The sequence below is a fragment of the Microtus oregoni genome, unplaced genomic scaffold (genome assembly GCF_018167655.1).
Source record: "Microtus oregoni isolate MIOR12 unplaced genomic scaffold, Mior012 000031F_ref0000149, whole genome shotgun sequence".
Classification (NCBI taxonomy): domain Eukaryota; kingdom Metazoa; phylum Chordata; class Mammalia; order Rodentia; family Cricetidae; genus Microtus; species Microtus oregoni.
The window spans coordinates 13,901,179-13,925,000 of record NW_024543090.1 but is presented as its reverse complement, the minus strand read 5'-3'; the positions used below and the strand labels follow the sequence as shown (position 1 = coordinate 13,925,000).

The 23,822-nt window shown below is 41.1% G+C and overlaps 1 protein-coding gene across 3 annotated transcripts in view; it reads right to left on the bottom strand.

Moving 5' to 3' along the window:
• Slc12a6 (solute carrier family 12 member 6) overlaps window positions 1-23,822 on the bottom strand; it is a 94,122-nt gene that overhangs the window by 6,842 nt on the left and 63,458 nt on the right. For all 3 annotated transcript variants that reach the window (XM_041679206.1, XM_041679205.1, XM_041679207.1), the window contains 17 exons: window positions 23,303-23,434; window positions 22,115-22,261; window positions 20,959-21,013; window positions 20,373-20,503; window positions 19,081-19,322; window positions 16,638-16,852; window positions 14,592-14,750; window positions 14,342-14,440; window positions 14,061-14,118; window positions 9,998-10,172; window positions 9,640-9,758; window positions 7,681-7,779; window positions 5,892-6,011; window positions 4,958-5,062; window positions 4,433-4,601; window positions 2,017-2,212; window positions 1,328-1,497 (listed from right to left, as the gene is read on the bottom strand). In XM_041679206.1, the coding sequence (XP_041535140.1) occupies window positions 1,328-1,497; window positions 2,017-2,212; window positions 4,433-4,601; window positions 4,958-5,062; window positions 5,892-6,011; window positions 7,681-7,779; window positions 9,640-9,758; window positions 9,998-10,172; window positions 14,061-14,118; window positions 14,342-14,440; window positions 14,592-14,750; window positions 16,638-16,852; window positions 19,081-19,322; window positions 20,373-20,503; window positions 20,959-21,013; window positions 22,115-22,261; window positions 23,303-23,434 (2,391 nt within the window). The remainder of the gene's footprint in view (window positions 1-1,327; window positions 1,498-2,016; window positions 2,213-4,432; window positions 4,602-4,957; window positions 5,063-5,891; window positions 6,012-7,680; window positions 7,780-9,639; window positions 9,759-9,997; window positions 10,173-14,060; window positions 14,119-14,341; window positions 14,441-14,591; window positions 14,751-16,637; window positions 16,853-19,080; window positions 19,323-20,372; window positions 20,504-20,958; window positions 21,014-22,114; window positions 22,262-23,302; window positions 23,435-23,822) is intronic.

The following is a 23,822-nucleotide window of genomic DNA, read 5'->3' as shown; positions in this document are numbered from 1 at the left end:
TGCCTAGGATGAGCTTGCTGTAGTATCAAGTATTTGTTCCTTGCTTCCTGCTTGATTCATTTTTGTAGTAGTGTAAAATGATGTGAGTTGCCTCTCTGTATGTAGTGAATATGTTTTGCTACTATTGGTTAATAAAGAAGCTGATATGGCCAATAGCCAGTCAGAATAGAGCCAGGTGAGAAATCCAAGCAAAGATAAAGGGAGAAAGAAGGTGGAGTCAGAGAGACACCAGCAGCTCCTAAAGGAGTACAATGCCAGAGCATTACTGTTAAGCCACGGGGCATGTGGCGATATCCATATTATTAGAAATGGGTTAATTTATATGTAGAGCTAGTCAGTAAGAAGCCTGAGTCATTAGTCAAACAGTTTATAATTAATATTAAGTCTCAGAATGGTTATTCTGGAACTTGTGGGTTGGAGGTTTGACTAAGCAACACATTAAATACAATCTAAGTTAACACAATAGCTCAGGCTGGCCTTGAACTTTGATCCTCCTACCTTGGCCTCCTGAGTGGTGGGATCTACCAGCATCCTTCATTATTGCTGGCTCTAAGTTCTTAATTCTGTTACAAGAAAAAATTTGCTCATGTAGTATTGTGAAATTGATGTTTGTCTCTGATTCTTGGCATTTAATTTGTAAAATCCTTGGAAGGACAAGGGACTGAGGATTGGGTTGACCACCAATGGCGAATGGTTTAAGGCAGAAGCATGGGTAGAACAGTACTTTCAGTCTGCATCCTCAGGATGCAGGAAGGCAGTGTGTAAGACTATCAATCTGTGGGATAGAATGCTACCTCCAGATAATAAAGTCAGAATTGATTCAGCAACACCAAGTTGCTGCCTACTGCAGGAACAGCTGCTGGTTTCATATGGGGAGGGTAAAACACATCTTCATAACCCCATCCAAGATCCACCGAGAGTGCTTTATTCAGACAGCATAACAATGACACCATACAAACATATTGGAGAATGAGTATATATGGGTATGGCAGGCACAACATGCACATACTTACCCCTGAAACTGATGTGTTCCTGTTGCTTTTGTTTGTTTGTTTCAAACACTCATATGGAATTTTAGTAAACTTGTTGGAGTCCACTTAAGGTGGATTGGTAATATACAACAACAACAGCAACAAAATAAAATAAAGTTAAAAAAACCCTAAACCCACTCTACTTCTAATAATGTCGAAGCTGGGATTATGGGACAGCCCAGAATAATTCCCAACTCTTCAGATTTTAAGTGCCACCACTACTCAGTTAAATAATAATAATGCATGTAGTGAGCCAGGACAGCAAGAGAAATGCTTTGAAAGAGTGTCCAGAGTACCTTGTGCTGTTTCAGTAGGAAGGGTAGCAGCATGAGCATGCCCCCATCATGAACAATCCACCACACATCAATGTTGCCCTCAGAAAATGGCTCCACATTGCTGGGAAAGAAGGAGACATTTTTAGCCACCAGCAGGGCTAGATGGGCAGCAGTTGTCACTCGAACTGTGCCTATGGAGAGAAGAGAGGATTCAGATATACAAACAAGAACTGCTGCACTTTCTTCGCTTCCCACCATCTCAGGACAGGAAGGTAATGCTGACTGACATTTCTTGGAATAATGAGTCCTACTGACACCACACATCACACTTTACGAAGAGACAGAGGTCACTGAGGGAAGTCTAGAGCGCTAGTAATGAATGGAGAAACATGGTTTAGGAAACTAGAGATACTACACATTTAAAGTATGAATCTGGGAGAGTCTGATGAAAGACAATCTTTCCAGTTCTTGTGAGGACATCAAAATGAAAATGACAAATGAATATGACAATAGATGAGACTTGACATAGATAAATAATTTGTGAACATAAACGTAAAGTTGGACAAGGCAGGTAACAGGTTATTAGGAGTTTTTAAGTGGCCTTCTAGCAGCATGTTTCAACACAGCACAGTCTTTATAAGAGTTAGGGTGACAGATTTAACTTGATCCCTCTCTGGGCCCTCAGGTCAGTACAGGAAACAATTTTGTACCAATGAAAGTCTTCCAAGCGCGAGCATCTTCACTCTGACGCCAGCCATTGGGCCAGCCCATCACCACTGTGTTGTGCTTCATGCCTCCAAGGCCACAGGACTGGATGAGGTGTGAAATACCCTCTTTCAGCTTGGCAGCCACCACCAGCTGGCAGAATCCTTTTACCTTTTCTGCCTCCATTAGGTGCTTAATGGTCTGAAAAACATACAAAACGTCAACTGTGTTGTCTGGTTTCTGTCCTGCACAACTGCTTTGCCCTGAACCTTTTTTTTTTTTTTTTTTTTTTTTTGATTTTTCGAGACAGGGTTTCTCCGTAGCTTTTGGTTTCTGTCCTGGAACTAGCTCTTGTAGACCAGGCTGGCCTCGAACTCCCAGAGATCCGCCTGCCTCTGCCTCCCGAGTGCTGGGATTAAAGGCGTGCGCCACCACCGCCCGGCTTGCTCTGAACCTTTTAACTCATCATCCCTTCTCGTTATTGTATTCCCATCTTTCTCTAAATTCAATGTAATACTGTAATATAATAGATGTAATAACATAATGTAATATAATAGAAAAGTCCAAAAACTTCAATGTGCTCCACTGAAGTGTCATCTTTGTTTTTGTTTTGCTTCATTTGTTTTAATTTAGAAGTGCTTACTGGCTAGAGAAGAAACAGTTGTGCAGTTCTGCAGTACAGTAGGAAGAGAGAAAAAAAGGATGCTTCAATACTCTTGAGATCACAGTGAAAATAAATTCCCTGAGTACTACACCACAGCTCAAAGACAGAGACTCTGAGTGTGTGTGTGTGTGTGCTCCAGTGGAGAAGGAATCAGGATAAGACCACAGAGCTCAATTAGCTATTTACTTGGTGGTTGATGGTGGGGTAGTCTAGGTGTTTCTACTTCTCTGAACTAAAGATGGAAATAAAGGTATATAAGAAAAAAAAAAGAAAAAAAAAGAAGTGCTTACTGCCTATATGCATATCTGTAGTTGGTGGACCATATGTAGCTCTTCTTCCCTTTCCTCTATTCTGTTTGCTTCCTTTTCAGGTGAAGCACTGAGCACAAGGCTGTCCAAAAAGTAGTGGACATAGTTTCTTGATTGACAAGGCAAATTCACTAGTGTCAACACCATAATCTTGTTAATCCCAGGCATTCCTTAATCTTTCAGGAAACCTAGGCATCCTAATAACCTAATAATCTGATGATCCCTGAAGTTCACTTGAGAATTTTCTCAGGTAAGGTTTCCCTTTTCCCCTTCTCTTTTTCGTATATTCATTCTGATATTTGAATAATGACTGAGTACACCTGCATTTAATTTATTATGCTGCATTTAGTCAAGTTAACTTAGAGGCGGTATCACATGCCTCTTTATCCTTACCCAACTCCTCTGTTGGAAAGGGAATGGGAATAATGAAGTACAAAATGGATATGATTTTCTCAAAGACACAAGTTAAATTAGTGGTTATCTAGGGTAAAGATATTGATTTGCAGCCATATGCTTTTTAAAAATTAACTTTTGTCATCTGGATTAATATTTTCCAGAATTTCTAATTTAAAAAAAAGGATTAACTTTAAAAATTGATTGTGTGTGTACATGCTGGGAACTAAACTCAAGTTCTCTGTGAGCGCGTATGTACTCTGAACTATGCTGCCATCAGATTCAGGGACATTATCATAGTCGAACATAAATTCTCACATGATTTCTCTTCCTTTCAGATCAGCGTTTGGAGTCTAACTGGAAATGATGTTTATTGATAATCTCACGGGAAATGCTTTAAATGGGGAGAGTAGACATCTACTCTGGCTCCTTCTGTCTCGGGATTATGACTGTTCAAAAGGCAGCACTGAGTTGGAAGTCTAGGTCCCACAGAAAAAAGTATATCTTAGAAACCTGAGGGCTTCCTTCTAATCTGAACTTAGCTTACAGGTGTCACATAAAGTTGATAAGTCTTTTAAAAATATTACTAAATCTTATGTTCAAAGTTGGTCAACACTTATGCAAAAACATTCTTTTAAACTGATTTTTTTTTTTTACATCTGCTGTCCCATTCAAATGCTTTATGTCCTCCATGATTTCCTCAGCAATCTCTTTTCAAGGGTACATATAGAAAAGCTTTTGCTTTTGGTTTTATGAAACAGGATCCTGGTGCTCACTCTGAAGACCAGATTGGCCTTGAACTTACAAAGATCCACCTGCCTCTGCATCCCTAAATGTTGGGATTTTAAAGGCATGCACTACCATGCCAGGCTCAGAAACATATTTTTAAATAATTAGGAATAAAAGCATTTTCCAGCTTTTATTATATGCTAACATAAAAGGTTTATCATTTGGGGAGAGAACCTCACCCTTCTCTGCAAACAGTGCTGGCCTTCTTGTAGGCCATTAAAGCACAAAGCACTTGAGGAATACCGGTCGGTGGACTACGTTTCTTACCTGCTCTGCAGCCAGAGCTTCCCCATAGTTCTCCAGGAAGTTCCCCACGATGACAGAGCCCACAATAGTGAGTCCCTTTCCTGCCTTGAGCTGGGAGGCAAAGGTGAGGAGGCGAGGGTGCTTGACGTGTAAGTCTTCATCCAGCTTCAGCAATACAAGCAGCTGAGGCCTGTGCAGAGGTGAGGAAGCAGACACTTAGGTGTGGGAAACATGGCAACTTCATCCCTTCTTTCAGGAGGTCTTTACAAAACATTTGACTTGATAGAAGGATGGAATAAGAGGAATGGTAAATGACGGTTCTGAGTTATTTCAAATGGTCTCAGTATTGTCTAAAATTGACCAGTCTTCAAAGAATAACAACATACAATAAATGCATACAATTAAGTAAGGCAGCCATATTTTCGGATAGTTCAAAACTGGAAACCAGTTCCTTTGAGCCACACAGTCTTAATCTGGTCATCAAGAGAGCACTGTTGTGTGCTTTAGCTGTGTGCAAACACCACTAAGGTCTGCTGATCGCTTTACCTCCAGTTCTTAGTATGAGGAGGTCCTTCCTCCAGGCGGAGCAAAGCAAAGCGAGCGGCACTGAGGGACAGCCCACGGATGCCATCGCCCCATTCCTTCTCAGCCCTGGGGGAGGGGAGAAGAGGAGCAGTCCGTTTATACTGCAGTGAGAAGAAATTCAAAGGAATAAAACCTAGGCTTTTCCGAATCTCACAGTAAAACACGTACAAGGTAGAATACTAAGACTCATGGTTGTACTTTGGCTACTGTCCCTTATCAGCATGAGGACCCCCTACGAGGCTGACCATCCCAAACCACAGATGGTCCACAACACCATGTATCTATTCAAAGGCAACTATGTGGAATATAAATTCAGATTAAGAAATTGTGATTCACTTGTAATTGTGATTTTGAAAATAATGGGAAGTCCAAAGTAATCTGCTGAGTCAGGATATAATTTATTCCCATGTTTGGAGGTTGTCTGGGGTTTTGGTTGCTTGGATGCTATTCAGGATTAATTGCATTTCAGATTATCCCTTGCTTGAAAAGTTTAGCTAAGATGTTTACATTTGTTCTGTACTTTTAAAAGTTTATTTATGTGTACACATCTTTGTATAGAAATGCTCATGAATGTTCAGGTGTCTCTGGAGGCCAAATCAGTGTTGAATCCTCTGGGGCTGGACTATCAGGTGGTTGTGAGCTGCCTGGGGAGTTCTTGAAACCAAACTCTCTTAACCACTGAGCCATCAATATCTCAGGCTCTGCATCACTTTTTTTTTTCTTTTTGTTTTTTGTTGAGAGAGAATCTTGATATGCAGCTCAGGTTGGCTTTCAGTTTTCAATCTTCCTGCCTCAGCTTCCTGAATACCGTGACTACAGGTGTGTGCCACCATGCATGGACAAACCCGTCATTCTTGACCTTCTCAGCATTGAGCAAGGTAAAATTTATACTTACCCTTGGTACTCAATGTACTTGTAGATCATGCCAGCAATTACCATAGCTACAATGGCATAATACCAGGAAGAAATGAACATCAGAGCTAGACAGATACTCATTCCCATGAAAGACAGGGCCCTAGAAAATGAAAACAAAAATACAGATCAACAAGTATCTTTCTAAGTAGCAAGAAAAGATAACAGTTCTAGGAAATGCTTCCTGTACTGTGGCGGGGATTGGAAATTTTTTTTTTTAAATTTCCAGTCAATTATAGACAGAACTTCTGCTAAATACAATGAAAATAATTATTAGGAAAAAACCATCATATCCATAGCCTCTTTCCTTCTTTCTGGTGCTGTGGCTCAAACCCAATGCCTTGCACATGTAGGCAGGCCATCTATCACTGAGCCTTCACACCTAGCCCATACAGGGTGGACCCTGTGCCTTCTGTAACAGAGGGTGCTTCCTGCTGCTGGACGATAGGAAACATAAAGAGGGGTGCGACAGCGTTATCAGCCACAAGGACAATTAATAAGCATTTGGAAAAGTGGGGACTGAACACAGTCAAGAATCTGAAACGTGATGTTAAATTTTTCTCATAGAAGTATTCCTAAATATATATATATATATTTTTTTTGGATTTTCGAGATAGGGTTTCTCTGTAACTTTTTGGTTCCTGTCCTGGAACTAGCTCTTGTAGACCAGGCTGGCCTTGAACTCACAGAGATCCGACTGCCTCTGCTGGGATTAAAGGCGCCACCACCGCCCGGCTCCTAACATTTTTTTATGGGCATTTAATTCCCCATAAATGCAGAGTCCATTGATGAGAAGCTGCTGTTGGCTCTTTATAGCGAGTGGCTGATTTGGGCAGATAAACTATGCAGACAGTGTATCACTGAAGCCCTTTCGCGTGCAGTCACATTCTAACCCTGTGATGAATGCTAAAGTGTCGACAGAAGAACAGTTAATTTGGAGATTAAGATATAACACCAAAAATCTCAGCACAAACTTTGAACTAATGTTAAAGCTAGGAGGAGGATGGGAGGTGCTAAGCCCAGTTAGGATATGCATTCGTGCTACATAAATGTCACACCACAGGCGGTTACTGGTAAGTGAAGCCAGAGGAGTAAGGAAAGTTAGAAAATAGCAACATAGCAACAGGCACACCTGAACATAAAAACCCACACGATCATATGATCACAGGAAAGACATGAAATAGTGGCCAAAAACCTTGGATGGCTCTTTTAGGACTGGCAAGACTTTACTGTGGTAGCACAGCTTTTCACTGAGAGCTGTCCTGTGCCCCAGCAGTGCACTTTAGATGCGTGACTCCCTGTCATCAATTAGTAAAATGAGAACTCATGAGGCTATATGCGCTCATGCATATTACAGGGCTCAAAAGGATCAAGGTGAACTGAGGACTTGGGTGCCCTCACGACACAGTCCACATTCTTAATTACTAAATGAAATTCTCATAACTGTGAGAATGAAAACTGATGAGAATATAAAAGTAGAGATAAGGGATGAAATCCAGTGCTCAGCTAAGAGAAAATAGGAGAGCAGATGTGCAAAGGAAAGGTTTGAACCTTAGACATGAAGCAGCCTATAAGTAAGAACTTAATAGTTCTGTGGATCTTGTCAGTTATTATGAAGTGATATAGACAGTTATAAAAGAATAGGAAAGAAGAAATTCAACTGACAACTGAACATTAACATAGTATGGAACGGCTGAAAAATAAAGAGATTTTATTGAGAACCCATAATATCCTAGATTTCTAGAAAGATGAGGAACAAGATGAGGACTCACCAGTGATAGTAGCGGAATCGGGGCCTCCAGTTGGGGGTTCGGAGTAATGTCTGCAAGGCACATGCCAAGTTCACAAAGAGGTAACACATGAGGAAAAACCTTGGATAAGAACAGTGAGAAGAACTGTTTTAAAGTGATTCTTTTAGGATGACTTTAAATAATTGGAGGCCTCTGTGCTACTAAACTCTGTTTACAGACCACCAACCATTTATCAAACAGGAAGTAAAGAAACTGAAAACATTTTCCTTGCAAACCTGTTCATCTTCCCATCCTCTCTTTGGGCTGATGGCCAAAAATCATTTTTTTTAAAAAAATTAATGTGTATGATTGTTTCTCTGTATCTGTGTACCATATGTGTGCTTCTAGTATATAGAGGACAAAAGAGGGTGCTGGAACTGGAATTACAGAAAACTTTGAGAAGCCACATAGGTGCTGGGACTTGAACCCAGGTCCTCTGGAAGAGCAGTCAGTGATCTAAACCACTGAACCATCTCTCCAGTTTGGTAAGTTTGGTACAGCCATTATTTATCCAGATGTTCAAGGGCAAACCCATATTTCTGCTTCCTTATTAATTCTCCCTCCAAATTCATCTATCAAGTCTAGGATTCTGCCTATTTCAAACCCCCTGAACGTCTTTATTTTCTTTTTTAGTACTTTCACCCTAGTGCACTTCTTTTTTTCCATTTCCAGCTCAACATTATCCTCTTCTTGTCCCTCCACACACCACCTTTTATTTTATATTAGTTTTTGAAACAGAGTTTCATTTATGCAACATTGGCTGTCCTAAAACTCACTGTCTAGATATATAGACCAGACTGGCATCAAACTCCCAGAGATCCCTCTGTCTTTGCTTCCTGAGCTGGAATGAAAAGGTCTGCACCATGATGCTAAGTAGGGATTTACTTATTTTTATGTGTATGGTGTCTTGCCTGAGATATGGATGTGCAGAACACTGTGCTTAATGACTGCAGAGGCCCGAAGAGGGCAAGGAATCCCTGTAACTGCAGACTAACAACAGCTGCCTTTGCAGACAGCCTTCAAGACACAGGTGTCACGTCTACAAGAATCCTCCTTGTTCAGGTGCCCTCGTGGCACCCAGCACTGACCTTTGCCATTCTCCATTCATTGCACTATGTGGGGGAATCTTTGGTTTCCTTATCTACCATCAGATATTCGAGACTACGGGCTTTACACGTCGTTACATTTCCAGATTATTACAGTGTCAGGCACACAGCTAGTCATCAGAATGTCACAGGTAAAAGGAAAAGGAGACGGATACAAGTAACTTTAGAAGTTATATAGGTAGGAACACCCCCCCCATTAAATTAAGTCATAATTAAAAGCCTTATACATGAAAGTTCTCAGGATTAAGTATGCTTTCTTTGTTTGCTTTCTCTCCCTCCCTCCCTCCCTCCTTTCTTCCCTCCCTCCCTCCTTTCTTCCCTCTCTCTGTCTGTCTCTTTCCTTTTTTTCGGGGGGGGGGGGGGAGTGGTTTGTAATAGGATTTCTGCGTAGCCCTGGCTATCCTGGAACACATTCTGTAGACCAGGCTGGCCTCAAACTCACAGAGATACACCTGCCTCTGCCTCCAAGTGCTGGGATTAAAAGTGTGTGCTACCACTGGCCAACTAATATTCTTTTAAGGATTTAAGTGTGTGTGTGTGTGTTCATACGAGTGCCCACAAAGGTCAGAGGTATCAGGTCCCCTGGAGCTAGACTTACAGGCAGTTGTGAACCATCTACATGGGGGCTGGGAATTGAACTTAGGTCCTCTGGAAGATCCAATACTTGCTGTAACCAATTAACCATTTCTCCAGCCCCATCTCAGGAATGATTTTGGAAGGGAAGTGAAGTCTGTGTTTGGTCAACTCTGTCATTACTACTACTTTTACATGACTAATGGAAATCAAGTTATATATCATTAAACAACAGTAGCTGAAGAGAGTAAGTGGCTCTTACATTGAAAGAATTGGGGCAACGAGATCCAGGGAGGCGATGAGAATCCCCAGCTCTGCTATGGCAGCAGTTAGAAGTAAGGCCCAGGTAGGTTCCCCATTGGCTTTGCTGTGACCAAAAACCTGTACAGATGAGGGAAAACATCAGGCACGGGCAGTGACCCAGTGTGCCAGTTTCAGACATCTGAAAAATAAGAACAACTTCACAGCGATCACATATAAACACATACAAAGGATTCTGAGGGCCTCGTACTAAAATTCTAAATCTCTCAACATTTATGATCTCCCACTTGTTAAGCTGAAAATGATATCATGTTTTACAAAACCTGGGAAAAAAGAGGGCACAACAAAGTGTCACTCACCCTAAGGAATGGTATGATGTTATCCTTGGCAATAGCCTGGAGCAGCCTAGGTGCACCTGTGAGGCTCTGAAGTCCAGCCCCACACGTTGAAAAGAAGGAGCCAATAACAATCACCCATGGGGATGGCCAAGATAAGGTGCCGACAACCAAATTACCTTTCACAGCATCCCCAAATCTGGGAAAGAAATAAAGAGTGGAGAAATTCTATCTGAAAACAACTTCAGATTGAAAAAATAGGATGATAATCATGAGTGAATATTTCAGGCTTATAATTTTTATAGATGCAAACTAAGGTAAACATGATACTAAAAATGTAAAGGTCCATAGTTTTCATAAAAGCGCACTAATAGCAGGCATTAACATGCCTGTAACCCCAGCTCTCAGGGGGCTGGGGCAGGAGAATTATGAGTTTGGCCAGACAAGGGTACATTCTGTGTTCGCGATCAGCTCAGGATGCACAGCAAACCCTGTCTAAAAAGAAATTACTGGAAGCTGGGTGGTGGTGGCACATGCCTTTAATCCCAGCACTCAGGAGACAGAAGCAGGTGGATCTCTGTGAGTTCAAGGCCAGACTGGTCTACAAAAGCTAGTTTTCAGGACAGGCTCCAAAGCTACAGAGAAACCTTGTCTTGAAAAAATAAACAAACAAAATGTTACTGGGCTGGGGGTATAGCTATTACAACACATCATTTGCTTGGTGTATTTCTGATGCCCTAGGTTCAATGCTTCGCAGCACTGTGTGTGTGTGTGGGGGGAATTAATAATCTGTATTTAAAAAAAAAACCCAGTACAGTAAGAAAACAAGCCAAATTTCACTTACAGATTTCTCTTTCTAACTGGCAGTGAATCTGCTTTGGGATGGAAATTGGAAAAGTGCAGAAAAACACACCAGGGAGGAGGTCCACAAAAATTTAAGAATATCTATTAATTTTCATTTTGTCTGCACGAATGTTTGTGTGCCGTGCACGTGCCAGATGCCTGCAGAGGCTAGAAATGGATGTCAAAAAGTCCTGGAACTGGAGTTACAGATAGCTGAGCAGCCATGTAGGTGCTGGGAACTGAACTTGGGTCCTCTGCAAAGGTAGCCAATGCTCTTAACCACTAAGCCATCTCTCCCGCCTCAAGAGGTCCATACTCTTAACTTGTTAGTTAGCATTATGCATACTTTGCATGATCCATCTATTTATAAAAATTTTTACATTACCCAGTATTCTACTATTGATATTCTATTATATGAAATACTATAATCAATATCTTTATGAACATAATATTGACATGTAAGATATTTTCATAGAGGCAGATTCCTAAGAGCGAGTAACTGCAAAAATTAATATATTAAAACATTTTAAGATCACTGATGTGTTTTATTATATAAAACTAATACAGAGTCTGAGGAGATGTTTCCAGGTAAGTGCACTGAGTTAAAATTCTCAGACCCCACATAGAAAGCTGGTATAAAATAGGTGTGTGTACAGCTGTAACTCTGGAGTTCTGTAGGCACAGACAGATAGACTGTCACAGTTTTCTGGCTGCCACTTTAGCTCGGGTAAGTGAGGGATCGTGTTTCAAGGAAACAAGGTAGAGAATGAGAGGGCAGGGCACCCAACATTCTCCTTAGGCAGGTGTGCTACGGTTGTGCCACACACAGACACACACAGACACACACAGACACACACAGACACACACACAGGCACACACACAGACACACACACACAGACACAGACACACACACAGACACACACACAGACACACACAGACACACACACAGACACACACACACAGACACACACACAGACACACACAGACACACACACACGGACACACACAGACACACACAGACACACACACACAGACACACACAGACACACACAGACACACACACACAGACACACACACAGACACACACAGACACACACAGACACACACACAGACACACACAGACACACACACACAGACACACACAGACACACACAGACACACACACAGACACACACACACAGACACACACACAGACACACACACACAGACACACACAGACACACACAGACACACAGACACACACACACAGACACACACAGACACACACACAGATACACACACACACAGACACACACACAGAGACACACACACACACACACATACAGACACACACACACACACACACACACACAAACATACATATATACACTTCCCTCCAGAAAAAAAAAGAAATAGGTAAAACAGCATAATATTAAAACTCATACCAGTGTGTGCTTGAGGGAAATAAAGACTGATGTGTGGGAATAGGAATAAGAAATTTATGTATGGCCAGGTGAGTTGGTGCACAGCTTTAATCCCAGCACTTTGGAGGCAGAGGCAACAGGATTTCAGTGAATACGAGGCCAGCATGGTCTACAAAGCAAGTTTCAGGACAGCCACGACTGTTATACAGAGAAACCCTGTTTCAAAAACAAAAATAAAAAACAAAAGCAAAACAAAGTAAGAAATTTATATATGATGGTAATACTCTGAGACACATACATACATTTTGTGTTTGATTTCTCAAAATTGCAAAATTTTTGTGTGCTTCATGTACTCCCACAGCTTCATGGCTGACAACTAGATTAATGTTAATTTACGCATTCTGCTTCTAATGGATATTTGGGTTCCTTTTATTTGAAAGGAATACACACACACACATTGACAAACACACACAATTTTTTTTGGTACCTATTTTCCTCAACAATATTTATAATAGTCTGTGCTAGGATTCCTGCCTACCAGGAATCCTAGAGCTCAATCAGGGGAACATAATATGAAAATAGTAGCTGCAATTCAGGATGGTAAGAGCAACACCATAGAATGTTCAAATATAGAGGGTAGACAAAAGGAGGAGTGGTTCTGTTCTGGGGTGAAGATGGAAAACTACAGGAGAGAAGACCCTTCACTTGGTCTTGAGGTGAAGTGAGTCTTCCAAGTAGGAATAACCAACTGAAGCGAAGGAAACAACATAGACAAAGGTATACAGAAAGAGCATCTTGGTGGCATTATGGAAAAAGGTGGTAAAACTCAAAAGGAAATTATTATGTGATTATAAACCCTGAAGCCCAGTACTAAGTGATGGAACCACTGAACAGTGGGAAGTGGACGGCATTCACAGGACTTAGGAAACACTTGGAGGACGGATGAAAAGGAGGGAAGACTCCTAGGCTAGGACCGATATCTAGAGTCCACTGTAACAGGGAGTGGAGTGAGGATATGAGCCAAGATGTGGAAAACACAAGAATCATCAAGTTTCAGGGAGAGATCTGACAAACATCTCACAAAATGTATCTGAGAGAAAAGAAACAGTAAATACTAAGGCGTCTGCACTAAGGCAATCAGTGTCCCACTTCCATTTAGAATGCCAAGTGGGAGTGGACAGAGCCTCCCTGTAAACGGAGGCTGGAGACACCACACAGTTCCGCTCGCCCTGCTGTTACGCTCAGCGTTCTAGCAGTTCTTGGTGTACAGGAAAGTACTTAGTATTTAGTCAAAATCACAGCTTTTGGGGGAAGAGTTATATTAGTTAAATCTTATAAAACAGCACTGGTCCTCATTATTTACTAATTAATTACTGCCTGAGGCAGATGGACTGCTTAATTCCATAAATCTGAGGTTAGCCTGGGGGAACATTGCAAAAGAAAAAAGATCACAAAATATTTTCTTATCATAGGCTAAATTATGCACATATATCTTAATCTTTTTTTTAAACCTTGATTTTTGTATTGCTGGGATCAAATCTAGAGTATTGTTTGTGCTACACAAGCTCAGTGATATATATTCCTCTGACACACACACACACACACACACACACACCCTCCTTTGTCTGTCTGTATGTCATATATAGATACAGATATAGATATATCACTTTCATATATACATGAGACATGTATATGTATATATATATATATATATAAATATATACATTTTCTCCTTTATTAGTTGTGATTTACACCTTGGCCTGGTTTGAGAGTATATCTGTGTTGACACTATGATGAATGACCAGATGTCATGGAAGACAGACACATGGTTTTATACTTACTTGTCTCTGAGAACAACTCCTTCAATACATGCGCCAAAAAGGACAACATTGCTTAAATCTGTTATGCTGACAGTCAAGGAGATTGTTGTTATCCCTCACCTTTATACAGTAACTACCCCCAGGATGATCCCTTTTCACTTACTGAGCTGCTATTCACTAATCCTAGAAAATCCTTCTTTAATGATGCTTATGAAGCAGGGCAACTATCTGGCTAGTGAGGCAGTAGTCAGGGCATTATTATCTAATTCTACTGCATGATCCCACCACGATGCAAAGGATACACACAAAGGATGTGGTCAGGATGGCAAGGATGGTTCCAATGGGAATGGACTTCTGAGCATCTTTCAGATCTCCAGATCTGTTTGACCCAGCCATGATACCTAGTGAGGGGAAACACCAAGTTAGCCTCTTGGTTTTCTGGGTACTTTGATGTTCATACTGATACTGAAGACTACGGGCAAACTTAGAACACTGAGGATATGTCTATCTCCTATGGCTGATGGCTTCTAAAACCTAACACCCACTGCTTACCTGTGACAGAAGGGAAGAAGATCCCCACCAGTAGAGTGAAGGAGGTGGTGATATCAGCAAGGACATACTCATGGTTTAAGTTGCCCAAGACGTCAGATGACTTGGCTGATGGCTTTTCAATGATCTCACCCTTTGGTAAATAATTACTCCAAAGGTTTTCTGCAAAGGTGTGAGAGGTGGGGGTGGGAGGGGAGAAAGAGAGAGGATATAAGGATATAAGCAATATGGAAGTAATATAAGTACATGATTTCTTACCCAAACAACATTCAATTAGAAACCCCAATAGTTATTGTTATAAGTACTGTCCTGGAGACTGAGCCAAGAGCTTTTTACATGCTAGGCTGTACTGTACCTACATCCACTCCAGCCCCTTAGGATAGTTTTTAAAGCCATTGTTCTTCAACGTGAACACATGTTAAACATTATAGAATAAAACCAATGTTATTTCTCATTTATTCTAATATAATTTTATAAAAGGCCTTGATATAATAAATGCAGTTAACTTTCTAATACAAATTTGTGAAAGTTAAACAGACTAAAATAAAATGCCCCCAAAAGCCTATTTTTAAATTAGTTATAAAATATAAAGTCTACTTAAAAAAGTTAATATCAAAGTAGTTTTTAACCTCTTAGTATGAACTTGCTTAATGGGCAAAGAAATTGGTGGACAACATTTAAGAGGACGCCATTTAAGGAATAAATTGCAGGAATTTAGCTGAGCTAGGAAAACATGTGTGTCTGGTGACATTAAAACAGTTCTATTTTAGCTATCACTGCAGGAAGATCACTGGCAATTTTTCAAGAATACATTGAGTCAGACACGAAGGCAAATCCTTATGGTCCCAGCTTGTCAGGAGCCTGAAGCAGAAGGACTGTATAAGCCCAGGAGTTAGACATTAGCTTGAAAAACATTGCAAAATAAAAATATTCACAAAATATTTTATCTTACCCGAGGCTAAAAAGTCATTTATCTGCCTCTATTCTCAAAAGAAGGCAAATTGTAACAGATGCACTCTGTAATTGAGCTCTAAATACAGAAAATTTCCCTGAGAGAAAAGCAGAGATATGCTAGGTATGGTGGTGCACGCCTACAATCCTCCCAGTACTCAGGAGGCTGAGGCACAGGGACCCCTGCCAAGTCCAACAGAAGAGTCTTAGACAGTGGGCTGGGTGCGGCTCAGTGGTAGAGCACGTGGGGCTTGTCAGAAATAGTCCCTGGCTTCAGTCCTTCCCACTGCAGTCAATAGTCATCACTACTTAGGTCTAGGTCATTGGCCTAGCGGGGAAGCTACTGTCTATGTTTGCTAATAGACATGCTGTGCTTGTCAAATTGCCTTCTAAACTATGTGTAGCTTATACGTGAGTGCTGCTATCAGCTTTGGTCGGGGAAATTTCTTTTTACAGTGGGCAATGGATGGTAACTGTGGAGGTACATTAATGACTGGCGAAAGTGATAAGAATAACTGACTAAGGCTTTGTCATGAAAATATCTGTATCATCCCCTTCAAGGCTCAGGGTACATTGCAGGCAGAGGAATGGAAGAATGGAAAGTCCAGAGGAAAGGAGGGAATGAAACACAATGCTGATTCCTGACGTGGCCCTTGCATGCTTGAACTCACCGCTGCTCTGATCACCTGCACAAGATCTTCACAAGGTTGGCTCTATCAATATCCTGTCACATGAGGAAGGGGGCACTCATGCGACCCCACCCATCCCTGAGGCTTTTTACCCAGCTAATGGTTGACATGGGTGGGAGAGACATTTTCTTCAGTCCTGTAGCCACTGTAAGGGGCCCGTGATGCTATAAACAACACATCACCCACGAACCTATGAGCAATCCTAAATAAATGAGAATGGGGGTATGTGTCGGTATGATCAAAATACATAATATACATGTATAAAATAATAAACTTGTTGTTATACATAATTAATATAATAAAAAAATGAGGGGCAAAAAGGAACCTAAGATGGGAAAGCCTATTTCCTCACTGTCTTTAAAGAAGGAACAACAAAAAACAAAATGAGTCTAATTAAACTCTAACTTACCAGTAATGATACCACTAGCCAGCCCAGGAATGCCTTGGATTGAGGTGACATTATTGTGAACAAAGTACTCATCACAGGTGGCATTAAAAAACTGACTTGAGTTACAGAAGAATCCCCATAGCTTTGATGGCACTGTCATGTTGTTAACGTCCTTGGTCTTAGAGCAAACGTCAAGATGTCTGGATGAAAGGGTGCGGTTGCCCAACATGCAGACCCTAAAGCAAAACAAACAGGGAAGAGAAAGATCAAGAAGGGGGAAAAAATAACAGAAAAAACTAAGTTTTAAAGAGGAAAAGCAGGTTAATAAAGGGAAAAAATATCTCATTTTTGAGAGATTCTACTGCCATGGGTAGGAAAGGACAAGGAATAATGATCACGGTGACTTGCATTTTCTGCCAGTATAATCCTCATGGATCTCACAATATTTTAACATTTATCTTCTGTGGCCGGAGGCACTGAGGTTTACAGACATTCAATATTCTGCCCAAGATCAAGGTCATATACAAATGGCAGATGTAGGTGATATTCAAGCACAGGGACTGTACAAAGAAACTATACTGAATTATGAACTAAACATATTTGGCTATTCATCCATTTTCAGGCCAGAAAGAATCCTGGAGGGGCTAGGGTGATGGCTCAGGGATGTCCAGGGTTTGCTATGGAAGCATGCGGTCCTGCATTCAGATCTCTAGCACACAGGCAAGCAGCCTGGTGTGCTTACACAGGCCTGTGATTTCAGTCCTCAGGATAGGGGCAGTCAGGAGGACAGACAGAAAGTCTGAGTTCCCTGACCTGCCAACCTAGCTAAACAATGCCAACAATGGTGAGCTTCAAGTTTAGCTAGGGAGTCTCAGGGAGTAAGACAGACAGCAATAAAGGCGGACACCTGATACTGTCTGGTTTCCACACGGGCACACAAGTGAATCCCCTCCCACCCACAGCCAGCAGCAACAGCAAAACCGCAGAGTGCTTCTGCTGCTTTTTTTTTTTTAAGTTCCAATGATCACATTTTCATTTGTTTGCTTTCTTTCGAGGCGGAGGGGGAGGGGAGTGGTAAGAAGGAGGGAAAGAAAAAGAGGTCTGAAATGAAAGGAGAAGGGGCTTTACATTCCTAAGAGCCCTTGTTACCGCCTGTTCTGCTGAACCTTCTGCCTAGTGTTGTAGGGCAGCTTGACTAGATTGAAAAAGTACGTCCCTCTATGGCCCAAGGGATATCTGGTTTTTGATCTGAAGCCTAGACACAGTAGTAAAGGGGAAATTTAAGAATAATACAAATATTAACTGTAGATTCATTTTTTCTTTTACACAGAGATATAAACAGGATGGAGTAACAGACCCATAGTAAAATACTCCTGAGAGAAGAAAACAAGGTTCGGAATCTGCAGAGTGTGTTCATACATGCATAATGAACCGCGTTCTATTACTTGGCTTCAACAGCTCTTGACAATCTCAAATTCTGTTTCATGGATCCTCTGCAGTTTTGTTTTTTTAAACATATTATACTGGAATTTTAAAAAAGCAAAATAACACGCACTGTGCTCACCCCCACCCAACCAAACAGAAGTGGAGAAGCCCCAAAGGGGAACCTGAAACAAAATGGAATTTCCCAAGTTGAGATACAGATAAAATGTTGCATCTAAAACTTTTATAACTTTGAAAAGGCTCTTTAATTGTTTTATGGCCCCTAAGTAAGAACAATGAAAGAGTATGATGAATATATCACACAGAAGAAATGCCAAATACCAGCAGGGAAATCATGAAGTTCCTGTTCTTGCCCCACCACTTTCATCTGTACTGGATTTGTGGGTTTTTCATCATGGAAAAAAAATTGTTTTTTCTGAAACCTGTTTAAATCAACGTAGTACCAATAAATTTGATTCCCAGCTGATCCATATGACTTCAAAACAACTTCTATAACTGATTACAAATAACTGAGTGCCCGGCCTGAAGCGTGTGCACCAGGCCAGATCCCCTGGAACTATCGTTACAGACATTGAGCCACCATGTGGGTACTACAAATTGAACCCATATCCTGTGGAAGATCCTCCAGGGATCTTAGCTACAGAGTCCTCTCTCCAGACTGCTACTGTAGAATTCTTTTGGACTGGTTTTTATTTTAAAAGGCAACTGAACATTTTAAATGCCCCATAAAGGTTGTTGGTAATGACTATGACTGCAAAGTCTTTCAGAGACAGTCACATAAACACAGTCGTTATGGAGTAAAGGGGGGCACCAAGATAGATACACCTAACAATGGCTACAGTCGCTAGGTCTACACTTCAGAAGTGAGGAAGAGGTCAACAGGACAGTTTGTCAGGAAGCTTCCTGCTGGGAAACTGGGTCACTAGGGAAATCACCCCATGAAATTCTGAGGAAATGCTCACATCACCAGATACTGCCACTGACTACCCAACAATGACTCGGTGGAAACATGGGCACGTACGGGAAGTGTGGTGGAGCAAAGGAAGACTTGATGGCACCAGCGTAGATAGCCAAAATGGACACAATTACACAGGCCAGGAAAAGTGAGGCAAACTTATTCACATAGCGGACGCCAATGAATACCACCAAGACCATGAGGACCAAGAAGGCTGTGCCATAGACACGCATGTTATTTAGCATGGCTGCTGATTCCTTGAGTGCATCATCACTGCGGAAGATGGCAGCTCGAGGGACGATATATACCTGTTGGGATAAAAAGCAAGCAGGAAGAAATGCAGTCATTTAGAAGCAATCAAGTAGAGGGACTATAACAGCTTATATTACTTTGATAAGGAAAAGAAAGCTGAAATAAAAAATTATTAAAAACATTAATATTTTAAATCCTTCTTTTTATTCATCTGTTTTTAAACAGAGTCTCAATATGTAGCCCTGTTTGGCCTGGAACACAGAGAGATCCACCTGTCTCTGTCTCCCAAGTGCTGGAATTAAAGTTATGTACACACCGGGCAGCCAATTAACCAAATTTTTATTTGGCTCTAGAATGTCTATAGAAATATTATTTCATGGATTATTTTGTCTTCTCATTGCTGTTTTGAATATCTACATTTGCAAGTGGGAAAAAATGATTCTATTTAAAAGGCTTTAGAGAAGATTTATAGTATGAGTAGAGAAATGAAAATTCTTTCATTGGGATAAAGTTATCAAAAGAGAAGCTGGGGATACAGCTCAGTCAGTGATGTGCTTTGCTGCACAAGAATTAGTACTTGAGTTTGATCCCCAGGACTTAGGTAAAAAGCCAGGCACGGTGGCATGTGCTTGTGATGATGTTAGCATTGGGAAGGTGAAGACATGTGGACCCCCAGGTGCTGAGCCTCTAGTCCCAGGGAAAGACTCCACCTCATAAAACAAACTGGATGGTTCTTGAGGAACAACAATAGGGAGGAACCAGGTTGATCTCTGGCCTCTACACACATATATTCAACACACTAGAACATATACATGCACAATACAAGCAAATGAGATTTATTTTACTTTTCTACACTGGCACAAGTCTTCTAGCTTGATATGAGCTCCCTGGTTGAGGGGATAGAGTTGGGAACAATCGGAGAGAGGTTTCGGAAAGGACGGGCAGGTGAAGGACACCTTAACCTTTCTGCCTCAGAGTCACAGTAAGACACAGTCACAGCAGCCAGCAACTGACCCGCTGCCACACCTGATCTCAGAAACCTTAATATCTAAGAAAACAAACCCACAGAGTTTCTGGATTGTAGGCGCAACTAATTCGTTACTTACCAGAAAAATTTCAATGGCACCAAGAATATACATGGCTGCTGCAAATGTGGTGCCCAGATAAAAGCAGAGGCCAACAGCCCCGCCAAACTCTGGGCCCAGGGCCCGGGAAATCATGAAGTATGAGCCCCCAGCTACAAGACAAAATAAAAGGAGGGTATCACTAAGAGGATTGTACACAAGTGTAAGTAATAATTCAAAAACATGCACAAAAGATGTTTGGGAAACTCTGAATGCAGCAAAGGAGATTTATTAATGGGAATATGATGTGCACAATACATTTTATTACTATTAGAAAAATTAGATTATTTCCTACAGGAATATGATAGTATAATAAAAAGTATTTTATAAGCTAAGTATGTGACTGACATTAAAGTACTGTAGACTAAAAATAATGAGATTTCAAAGATAGCATTGTTAAGCCAAACAGTATTTGTCCCTGGCTTCTAGAAGCTGACACTGTTACAGAACACTATGAACAACAGAATAAACACATTAAGTGTCTCTGGAGTTTATACCTCCAGCTTTATAGCATATACACAGTGATTAATCAAGGATAATCCCTGAAACTCAAGCTTGGGCTACTGACCTGGTACCACTCCATTGGTGGCTATGGCACTCATGGAGATGGCAGTCAACAACGTCTGTAGAGAGAGAAAAAAGAATTCAACTACTAGGTAGAGCTAACATTTCCGTATTACTTTCCCACGTGAAGACTTCAGAGCATTTACAAATATTTAACTCCAACTACTTTTACAAAGAGTTACTACATAGCATATTTTAAAGGACTAGCTAGGGAGACAGCACTGTAAAGTAGGCTAGACTCTAACTACAGACTGGCTACAATGCCAAAAACAATATGTGGCAAGAAAGAGACCACCAGGGCAAATTTAAAACATTATCTAGTAACACAGCAGATAAAGGTTTTCGAAAGGGAGTAGCTGGAGGCACAGTGACTAGCCAGTAGGCTGCTGTCGTACAAGTGAGGGGTAACATCTACAGTGAGATAGTGGGCATGCATATGAAGTATCTCAGAGAGAACGGACTGGCCGTGATGAATGGCAACCAAGGAATCAAACATGGCCTTGAAGTTTCAAGCTTGAGAAACTGGGAGTGGACAAGGCAGTGCCATTAAGTTATTAATGACATAGGTTAGGTTTGCTTAAGTTGCATGGTTAGCACTCAGCTGAGCATAATGCATACGGAGGATTATAATGGTTACCAAAACAAAGGGGACACTAGATTGATGGACAGGGATGGGATATATAAAAATGAGCAGTTTAAATGAAGGGAAAACCAGAATGGGCTGAGTAAGAGAGAAGAGTTAGAAACAACTGAGGAATTTCTGGGGAAGGCATACGAAAGGAGACTTCAAAATTGAACAGAGTCCCCTCACCCTTCCCAGGCACTGCCTATTTTATTTTTCAGAACATTTTAGAATAGCATATACATTACAACATCGGTGCTTTCAAGTCCAAATTACCCAGATTTTGAATTATTTGAAAACTTGTATTTTGTTTATTTCCAAAAATCTAGGACACCAAATACATCATATACTACATAGGAAATAACGGATAATGGGCACTGAATGAAAATCTTTTAGATTTTAAGGTCAAAGTCTCTCTCTCCTGTTGGGCTCATGAGTCTTTATGTATTTTCTGTTCCTGCTCCCCAGGAGGTCAAGTGCACAAACCCAACAGGAAATGCTGCAGGTGAGGTCTAGGGGCCAGCGCAGGAGGACTTACACAGCAGCAGCAGATAAGGACAATCGCAAAGGCCTGAAGGACTCCAGCTGTGCCCACTACCCAGGTAAGACGCAGGAAGAGGATCACTCCAAAAATATTTTGTAGACATGGGAGGTAGACACCCATAAAAGTACCCATTTGGGGGCTCTGGAAATAAAAATGTAAGACAAAAGGAAACATACAGTTAGCCATAAAAGATGCCTAGATTTACCACAGACGCAATAAGACACAGCTCTCAGTGAAGTTCATCACTATACTTCCATTATCAGTATACATTGTAGTTTAGATAAGTTCCTACGTTTTTGTTATTTCTAAGCAATGGACCACTCACCAATCTAAAAATGTCTATTCTTCAAGGTTGTTAAAATTTTATTCTCATTTTAAAACAGAAAAACTTGTAGAAATTCTTGAGAATTAAGTACAAATTTTTCACAATAGTTGGTAAATGAAACAGTCGGGGAAAGTAAAAACGTGAGGGCCACTGGCCCCTTTGCAAAGAGCTGAACTATGTGTATTGGTATAATTTTATTGTAAGAAAAACAGTAGTAGTAGAAAAGTCTAACAACTACTGGGAATCATTATCATGGTGGATGCCTATGATCCTGGCACCTGGGAAGCTAAAGCAGGAGGACTCTGAGTTCAAGGTTAGCCTGTGTTATATGTGAAACATAATCTCAAAAACAAAAACCGAAACCAACCAATCAACCAACCATACAAACAAACAAAAACCTTTGTACCAGGCAGATGGCAGCAGAGGCTGGGTAGAGATATCCCTTCCCACCGATGTGCTAACACTTCTGCTAACACGGCTAACTTCCTCACTAGGACAGTCTCTGTGCAAATCCACCACGTCAGAGGGCTTTCTCTGTCTGACCCACAGGAGTATCGAACCCTTCCAGCAGGCTCTTGTCAGTCTCATTCCTTTTAACCCTGCTTAAGTTTTTGGTCAAGCATTACTTGACACTGAAGATGCTATATGCTTTAACAGTTTCAGTGGCTTAGGGACTGGCTTCCCACGAGAAGCTATAATACTGTACATTCTGTCTGGGCCATGGTGCCAGTGATCAGAATGGTACTGGGTATAGCAAGCATCTGATACAGTTTCTTAATACAGACTGGTGCCCTGGACATGCCTTCAGCGCTCATGTATGGAGCTGTTTTTATCTGTCCTGCACCCTGAGGCCTCACCTTGGTAGGCTTCTTCTTCCCTTCAGTGATGTTCTCTGCCTCTTCATGCTCCTTTGCTCCCTGTGTCAGGTTAGTATAGTTGGCCATGCGGTTGAGGAGAGACGACACCTTTGGTCTGGTGTCCATTTCTTCCTATAAAGTCAGAAATAATTTATGAAGGATACTGGAATTCAGCAACAAAATAAACTTTCTGCCAGGAAACAGCAAAATAAATGATAAATACTTGAAGAAAATTCTTCAAGTATTTACACAGGTAAATACTTGAAGAAAATTCTTCAGTGAGCCCTGTCCCTGCCATGTGAAAGATGACAGGGAACTGAGAGAACATGCATGAGGTCCTGGGCTAATCCCCAGCCCTGAGATGGCAAAAGGACTACACCTAACTAGGGCAGCAAGTTAAGGTAAGATACAAAGTACTGGGTTTCATTAAGGTTTCTTTCATACAAATATGTAATTATTCTTTTGTTCTGTGTTCCCCTCCCCCTCCCCACATTCCTTCTGACCCTCTTACCGCCCAGAT